This window comes from Centruroides sculpturatus, unplaced genomic scaffold (genome assembly GCF_000671375.1).
Source record: "Centruroides sculpturatus isolate CEXI.00-Female unplaced genomic scaffold, Cexi_2.0 scaffold855, whole genome shotgun sequence".
NCBI classification, from domain to species: Eukaryota; Metazoa; Arthropoda; class Arachnida; order Scorpiones; family Buthidae; genus Centruroides; species Centruroides sculpturatus.
In genome coordinates, this window is record NW_019385080.1 from 192,845 (window position 1) to 202,279 (window position 9,435).

The 9,435-nt window shown below is 29.9% G+C and overlaps 1 protein-coding gene across 1 annotated transcript in view; it reads right to left on the bottom strand.

The window, feature by feature from the left end:
• LOC111634354 (lysosome-associated membrane glycoprotein 1-like) overlaps window positions 1-9,159 on the bottom strand; it is a 28,015-nt gene extending 18,856 nt beyond the window's left edge. The window contains exon 1 of the mRNA XM_023379110.1: window positions 8,983-9,159. Coding sequence (XP_023234878.1) covers window positions 8,983-9,046 — 64 coding nt within the window. The 5' untranslated portion in view covers window positions 9,047-9,159. The remainder of the gene's footprint in view (window positions 1-8,982) is intronic.
• Window positions 9,160-9,435: the final 276 nt, after the last annotated feature.

Consider the following 9,435-nt stretch of genomic DNA (forward strand, 5'->3'; position numbering starts at 1 on the left):
ATATGCAATATTATAATGATTCACAATATGACAGCATTTTCCATAGTATTTTATTAAACTTTTTGCACCAGGTGCATGCACACATACACACATTGCTATTTCATTTGCAGTCTTTACATTTTGTTTTAACAGAGGGTAAAGAATAATCATTAACAATCTTGAAAATATATGTCTTTTGTGGGTTATTTGAGACTCAAATCATGCACATTTTAACATGTCACAAAAAACTAATGCACCCAACCGGTTGTGAATTGAAGACTGTATTTTAATAGCATTTTCACTATTGGTGTTGATATAATTTTTTGGTAAAATTTTTATTACGTTGTAGTTTAACCTGTCTATTAAAATAAACAGTACAAGGCTGACAAAGATGAGCATGTTTTGATGAGAATTAAATTTGTAGACAAGCTGTTCTTGCCAAGAATGTCATATTTGAGAAAATTTGACCACCCTTTGAATTTACTAAAAAGCTTCATTTTTTATAAGGGGTTGCAATAGTTCAACTAAGTCTATAAAAACCTACATTACATTAAATAATAAAGTGATAACATTGTTATAGGCTACATTACTTTGTTACCTTTTAAAAATGGAGCAATCAATAACCTTAAAAATTGTATATGAGAAATTTAAAAAGATTAAATTTAAAAAGGTAAAAAAACCTTTGCATACAGCGTTCAAATAAAGAAAATATAAAAAAAAGGTACTGCATATTACAGCTTAATCTATTTCAAACATTGTTTATGGAAGTGGCATGCCGTCCTTGGAAGCGGTGGAAGTGCCTCTTCCCTTGTATTTTCTAAAATATAAAAATACATATTGTGTAATTACAGTAGACCACCCCATAATACGGGTTCCTATAGTTCAGATTCTTATATGATGACAAAAAAATTGCGACGGTATCTGTACAAACATAATAAAAAAACTCCTATAATTCGGTAAAACATCACCGGGAGCCGAACTACTTTCTGCCGACCAGTGCCACACTACGGAGAGTTTAATATCATCTGTACAGTATGTAAATTAGGTACTGTAAGTCTAATACAGCACTAATTTTATACATTTCTTGTGAAAGAAACATTTCTTATTCAACGGCCATAAAAATTATTTATATTAATGATGTCTCCAAAGTTCAACGAAGTTTTCGTAGAAAAATAACTTATCAGAAATTGCGCCCGCCGTTTGGTGCGCTGCTCCGCGACGAAACAAGCTTAAGCAATGGAGACGAACAGTGCACACTCGGTAAGTAATTCTACAATTTTTTGTTTATAGCATAGTTTATACGGATTATTTCCCCCAAAAAATATACGTATTTTGGAAATGTTGAGTTGAATTAGTCTAGGAATCGATTAATTTTATGGAAGAAAACCTTTCAAACAGCCGTAGTCTGTAAGCTTCACACGTGTCGGGCTGTGATTGGCAAGGACTTGTACAAAATGGATTCATAAAGAACGAAACGTATCTACCGTGTTATGGGGGGGGTCAACTGTATTTTCATATTTTAACATACTTTGATTTAATTAAAATTAGTATTATATTATAAATTGCATTATGTATCTTATTACAAATTTCTATACTACATGTAAAAAAAAGTTAAGANAATGTGGGTTACTTTTCACAAATTGTTCAAAAGATGAAATATTGAGGTTAGTTTCTATTCATCTAAAACTCTGTGTATTTGAAAAATTATTTTTTTAACGTCAATAATTTAAATCCGTCAGATGGCGGCGGAAAACGAGCGGAGGATTTTGTTACTCATTGAATTTCTATAGTGTTTTTTTGGGAGAATAAGTTCGTTAAAGGGTTTATTTCACGGTAATATGATGTTTTTATAATATGAATTAATGAAATTATTATAAAATGCGGATTTTTAAAATAAAGTATTAATTGGTAGTCACAATATAATGATACAAATGCAACTCTAAATGAGACGGTTGGTCTATGCAGACACGAGCGAGCGAGAAAAGACGAGACGCGATAAATATCAAACCCTGTCAGATATGTGCGAGAACCAGAAATTCGCTCTCGCCAGCGAGATTTCTCGCTCGCTCGCGTCTGCATAGTCGCACCCTTAGAGCTGTATATCATGCCCATAGGTATAAAAAAATCAAAGGAACATATGTCTACATGTGATCCTATGTGAGATAAAGCCTGTTGTCTAGGGGGTCCAAACCTCTCATTCAGAACTGCAGTTTTACTTAAATATAATTAGCAGGTTAATTCAGTAATGAATCCAAGACTTAACACCCTCAAATCAAGCAATTTTGACTATTTACAAATAACTAAATATATTATTTATATTGTTAAGTAAATATTTAATAATCTGTAGATATTTCAAATTGAACAAACAGACTGTGAATAGAAACCTTTGAACAGTTTGTGTGGATCATATAAATTGCATTATGTATCTTATTACAAATTTCTATACTACATGTAAAAAAAAGTTAAGATTGCTATTGTAAGATTGTTCGTATATTCGAATATGGGACAGCTTCCACCTGAACAGTGTAAAGCAGCCAGATTATACTCATTTGCACATGCACTTTACAGAGCAACAACCTCACGCAGTTCAGCTGGTGGAAGCTATACACCAAAATATCGTATAATGCTTCCAATGATTCTATCCAGACCGGTTCTGGGCTGTTAGCCGCCCGCCTGCTAGATATTTGGCTGCCCTTGCCCCATTATATGAATTGCAAGTAGATTTATAATTTAACCCAACAGATAGGAGTTTACTGGTATGTTTTTATGATGATAGTTCTTTATAGTAGACAGGAGGTTAAAAATCTTAAAAAATCCATTAAAATATTTGATATATTTATTCTGCTCTCCCATCTTGTACTTAGGATTTCAATGTTAAATTAGTGATATTACAATTTGGTGTGTCCCATCTATAAGAGGATGCAGGAAAAAACATGTACAATTCTTGTACAATGTTAAAAAATTTAACTTACTTTGGCAGTATCATTTACAACTAAATTTAATGAAATGAGATGCACAAGGTACCAAAAAAACGGTAGAAGTTATTTTCCTTAAATTTACAATTTGCCATAAAAATTTGTCTTTCCACTTCTTTCTCCAAGACTACAAATACGGAGGTGCCATGCAAAAGCAAACAAATCCACAAAAAAAATCAAAGTTGAGTTTATAATTGATTTTTTTTCCTTCAGCCTCGTTCCTATCTACTGTTATAGTTTGTTTCATTCAAAAAAATATGCATCCAACACCGAGCTTTGAAAATTGAAGTTCTGTGCAAAAAAGAACATCTCTTTACATGTGTTCCAAGTAGAACAAAACATATCCATTGCAATCTGCCTCAGCCAATGAACTATGAGTCAGATGACTTCCAGAATGCAACAGGTGGTTGTTTTTGTTGTTCTGGTGGAACAGATTTTGATATTAAAATGTTTATTTAGTACACATTTTATTACACAGTGTATTTCAGTGTTATAATTGAGTGGAAATGGATGAAGATGGTTTGATAAGTGTAGAAGGCAATGTTGGATCTAGAAAAAAACCTGAAACTGTTGGAGTACGAGCAAAGAAGAAAATACAAAAATACAGTGCTCCTTTGGGATGAGATTTGAGAAGCCAGTCGAGCAACTACCTGTAGGGCACCCTCTATTAGCTGCCAAGAAAAAAAGACATTGAATCACTTTATACCATGAAAAACTTTCATCATTTAACACAAGTGTTACAAAATGGAACCAAGCCTGAAGCAGATAACCCAGAAAAAGATAAAAATAAATGGGAACCTGTTGACTGTTTGGGAGAAGACATTGTTCATCCCTATTTTGTAAAATGCCATGTTTTTTGATAAGTCAAAGTAGTAACCAGTATAACAAAGTGAAAAAGAATATAGTGGCCAGGCAAAAGAAAACATATCCACCCTGTCCAAACAAAAAGAAACATGTCCATATTTTAATGTCTCAATTAAATACTAACTATAATCCTAACAAAAACTGCCTTCAAATATTGATGTTAATGAAAAATAATAAATTTTTAATCTTTGCATTTCTTTAAATAAATTCAACAACAGTTTTTTACATTTTTCCAACAATTGTTTAGAGTGGACTTGTTTGCTTTTGCATGGCACCTCCACAAATATTCAAGTACAAAGTAACCGTTATTTAACTACTACTTAAGTAGAAATAAATTAAAGATATTAGAGAATTAGAGACATAAATAAAACCCTGCTGAAAGAGCTGGAATTTTACTTAAACAAAAGCTTAACGAAACCAATCTCTAGTGAGTACAGTGGGGGACTAATTTCATTGCAATGTTAGTTGTAATAAAGACAAATTTTTCCAGTTTAATGAATACAACTGAAAAGTTGTAAATTTTGGCAATTTCCATTGACACCTGGTCATAAAACAAATTAGCTCTATTGTTCGTTATTTGTTTTCTATTAAGTTTAACATATACAGATTTTTACAACTATGGTGAGAAATGTTTAAAATTTACAACAACCCTGTCGCATCCTTTGAGGTACAATAGTGATGAGACAAGAGGCATTTGACATTGGTATCAGCACCCTCGGAATTTGATAGCCTATGTGCATGCACACCTACCAGGACCATATCTCATTCCACCCATTAGCAACTCATATGGAGCTATTTGACTAAGTGGATTTTCTTAAGATTTAAAAAGTAAATAATATTTTATGTTATTTTTAAGTACGTTTCTTTACAAAGCTATATTTAATTATAATTTTCTTTAAAATTATATTCATACAATTGAATATTTTGTACCAGGTGTATATATATATACACACACACACACACACACCACACATTTTATTTCACCTAGTAATTTTTTTGATTTTATTTTTAGCCCTTATATCATGGCTAGCGATTCAGAATGTAATTGTGATATTAAAAATACATTTAGAGAAGTCTACGGTTTTTACTGGCTTATCGAACAAACAAATAAGAATGGTCCCTAAACCATTACTGATGCACAATTAACTGATTGCCCCTGGAAATTAGCTTCTTACAGAAACACAGCTTCCCTATCATCAAAAAAGTCATGGCACACCACTGGTTTATGGAAAAATGTTTTTTTTTTTTTTTATTCTCAAACAGAAAAATCAGTTTCCAAACAACTTTTAGGAATGAATTAAAGTTTGTAAACAGATTCGACTGTTAACGTTTCCTTTCTGGAATTGCATAGTAACAGGAATTTTAGACCAAAAGCATTTTCTGAACTGAACTTCGGTGTTATATTGATCTGAAAACCTTAGATGGATTTACTACCCAATTGAAAATATCTTGGAGGATCATTAGTTAAATCTGCAGGAAACTGCCAACAGAACTAAATGAATATCATAAGCAAAGTCTATTACAATAGCATCTCTTGGCTCTAAAAATTACAGGGGTAACTCACTAAAAACAAATCTTACTTTCAACATAAGATTTTACAGCTGCCATCAAACAGTAATGTTAATTTGCAGCTGAATTTAATTACAATTAAATCTTAACATATTCACTGCTGTTTAAATTTTAAACAGTTTTCTTTGAGATTCAAAAACAATTTTAGAAGCTTCACATTTAGTGAAGAAACTTCACTAATCTATAGTAAACTTTTTAATGATGTAACGAATATTTGGTTTTTATTCGGTATTGGGCCTATTTTTTGCTATTCGGCCAAATACCTATAAACAGGAGTAAGAAATAACAAAAACACAGTAAATTAATCATTTTGGTATTTAGATTTAATGTTGTCGGGTTAGTGTTGTTTGTTTATATTTATTTAATTTATTTATAACTTATAACATGCACAAAATAAAGAAAATAATAGTCATATGTATTCACAATTTATAATTACAAAGATCAGCACACGTATACACTTATTCGTTCGAGAATTGGTGCATATCCGAGGGTCTAACCCTGCCTATCTTTTTTAAGCACTCGTCTTTGCTCTTCCCTTTCCTCTATCACTCTAGTCCATGTACACCTATGCATACATCATAATACATGCTTACAATACTTTCAATTCGTCACTTTTCCGTCATAGATTTCCCATTTTACAATTATGTGACTCGTAGTCTGGTGATAAAGGAGAAAAGAGACAGATATAACTGACATATATCGACATCCTAATTTCACAGATTCGAGACAGCTTGGTAGCCCGAATGATCTCAGGTTTTCGCCCGTGCATGCTAAGTGACTTTCATTACAAGCATTTAGCTTTCCGAAGTCTATGACAACAATTGTTTGGCATTGACGGCCATAAATTTCGCGCCAATAAGCTGCTTCGACTTGTTCGATTGTGTTATCAACTCAATTTCATAATTTATTTTCACTTTGCTGTCCTCTGTTCTTTTTCCATTATTTGCACGTGTAGGTCATTTCATTGTTATCCACATTTGATATCATTTATCACATACTGCCATGACGCTCATCTGTCCGCTACAACTGTCAAGAAATAATGTGATTGGCGAAGCATAGTGACGTCAAGAAATAATGTGATTGGCGAAGCATAGTGACAGTGGGCCAATAGAGAGCAGGGTCCTTGCCATAATGCAGTTTGTGCGCCAATTTTCCTACATATGTTAATCAAGCCGAATAGTTTGGCCGAATATACTATTTGTTGCAACACTACTATAGATACAAGTTTAATATAATTTGCTTTTAAGCTTACTTATAACATGAAATTATACCATATTGAAATGCTATTGATTCCACACTTTTCCAGAAAAATGGAAACATTTAAATCTCTTATTTTAAATATTTTTTTAATTCTAAAATTTAAAAATTCTGTAATTTATAATGAAATAGGTAATTAATTTCTTAGAACTTTACTGTGTATTTCACACAATACTTCATAAAAAAAAAAATATATATATATAATGAAATTATTACAGGACTAGTGTAATACAACATCAAGATTAGTTTAACACTGTTGACAAGTACTTTTTCTGCATTTCTTGGACCATGCAGACAAGTACTTAACAAAAAAGTGCAATTTCATGATCTTGACTTTGCACTTCATGGTATTTGAAAAGTGATTCTAAAAATTATGTAAAGAATTTATTCTGGTAAATTTTCACAATAAGACAAGTTTAAAAAAAAATTGAATTTTAACTGAAATCCTAGATTTAAATTTTGATTTAATGAACAGTTAAATAAAATTAAAGCTTTCTTTAGAAGTAATTTTTAAACAGAACTACTTATGTAATAGTTTACATTGCACAATATTAATTTCAAAAAAGAAAAAAATTTATTCTATTGTAGATTTTATCTGAAACAATATTGGTCCAGGTTATCTTAGATAAGGACTATCATATTTATATTAATTCTTCCCTTGCAACTTTTAATTTGGTTTAACAAAATTCACTTGATTGGAAATTTATTACACATATCAAATGAATAGATTACTTATATTTAAATCTTAAAATAAATATTCAAATTGAGAAATCAAATATATTTAATGGTTGTAAAGTTTGAGATAAATACAAAACGCTAGATAGATTCCAAAATCATTTGCTCAATTTGGGAATACTAAACTTATTCCAAAGTGAATTATGGAAAAAATAAAAATTGTATAATTTTTATTTTAAAGTTGCTACCATCTTTTACCAATCTCCCCAGTAAAGAAGATTAAGATTATTTTTATATTGACCTAAATATATATGTTTTATTAGGTTTCTCATGCCTGTAAGCTGTAATTACTAAAAAGTCATGTCAAATCATCAAATGAATTTATAAAATTAAGTAGCTTATTATTTTATTATAAAATGACTATTTTAGCAAAATCTCTAAATTCAAAAACATTTTATATGCACAAGTTTCTTAAATTATTAGCAAGAGATAGTCTTAAGAAAAATTTAGGTTGTGGCATAGATATTTGGACTCAACTTACAATTATTATTTAAAAAAAAAAAAAAAACATTCTAGGATTCCAACTTGACAGTTAAAGCTAAGTTTTATATAATATAAAATTGCATTAAGGCTTCTATATGACAAACATTTGTACTAATGAAACTTTACTTATTCTACATTTTGTACTTAAGGGAAGCATTTAAAAAAAAAAAAAAAAAAAACCAAACTTCAAGAAAACAAAGTTAAATTTATTCAGATGACTTCCTTGTCTATTAAATGAAAAACTATTATCTTTCATTAAATATTGATAAAAAGTTAGGGGAAGCATCATTTATGTGATAACATTGATATTTTAATTATGAAATCTAGCCAAATTAGAACATTCATCTAAGCCCAAGTCTTCTTTACTTTTAGCAATAAAACAGAAGTTATAGCATAACAGCTATTACTTTATTATAGATATACATAAAACAGCACTTTTCCTCCCTTTTTCAAAAGGGAACACTAAGATATACTGAAATAAAAAGATCTAAAAAGTAGGTTTTGCATTTAAAATTAAATGTAAAACCTACTTTAGATCTTTTTACTTCAGTTAATATGCTTAAGAATTCATTTCCTTATTTTTCAGTTTCATTATGTAGTTCACAGTACAAATTCATAAAAAAAAATTATTTGGGATTACATTATGATTATAAAATAGGATGGAAGTTTTTTTTTACCATGAAATATATCTGATAATTTCAAAATCTAATTTGAACTGTAACCTTAAAAAGCAAAAATACATGTCACATGATAACCTGATAACAAATTACAACACACATTAAGTTTACAATACAAAAATTCAAACAGAAAACTTTGAATTTTTATTAAATTAAAAATCTTTTATTAGACGATAATAATAATAAAGCTATTAAATAAGGATAATTAAAAATAAATGCCATATTTACATTCAGTTACAATTAAAAAAGTAATCTGTGTCAATCTTAAATGGCGTAGTCACATGAGCATTACGCATATATAAATTTATATTTGCTTACGTTTTAAACATGAAAATTAGCAGAATTTTTAAAGCAAAAAAGTATATACGAAAATGTTCTATCGAATGAACGGAATTACATTAGAAAATTTTAAAATTTCGAACTATACGCAATAAATCACTTACCAAATATTAAACATCCAAGAACAAATAGTAAATAAGATTTCATTTTGCTAGAATATAATTTCATCTTCCCTACATAAACTTTTTCTAACTTATAAATTTGCGCAAGAAGGAGAACAACTTTGTACCCTCTCTCTTATATGTGTAATAGAATTGCGGCTTGATATTACCGGATAAACGTCAATACCCCCTAACTGTTGTTTACATTAAAAAATTTTTAATTAAATTATTATTCTTGTTTTAACGAATAAAAATTTTTAAATAAAANGGGGCAAAAGGACCGAATTTTCTGTAATGCTATGTAATCTGCCCGAGTTAACTCAGGCGAGGAACAGAAGGACAGACTGACAGTGGGAATTTATAGGTCTACAATTTTTCAAATTGCAGTCCAACAAAATCAAATGAAGACAGTAGTAGGATTGGTTATTCAACATAGATCCTATTAAATAATACTTT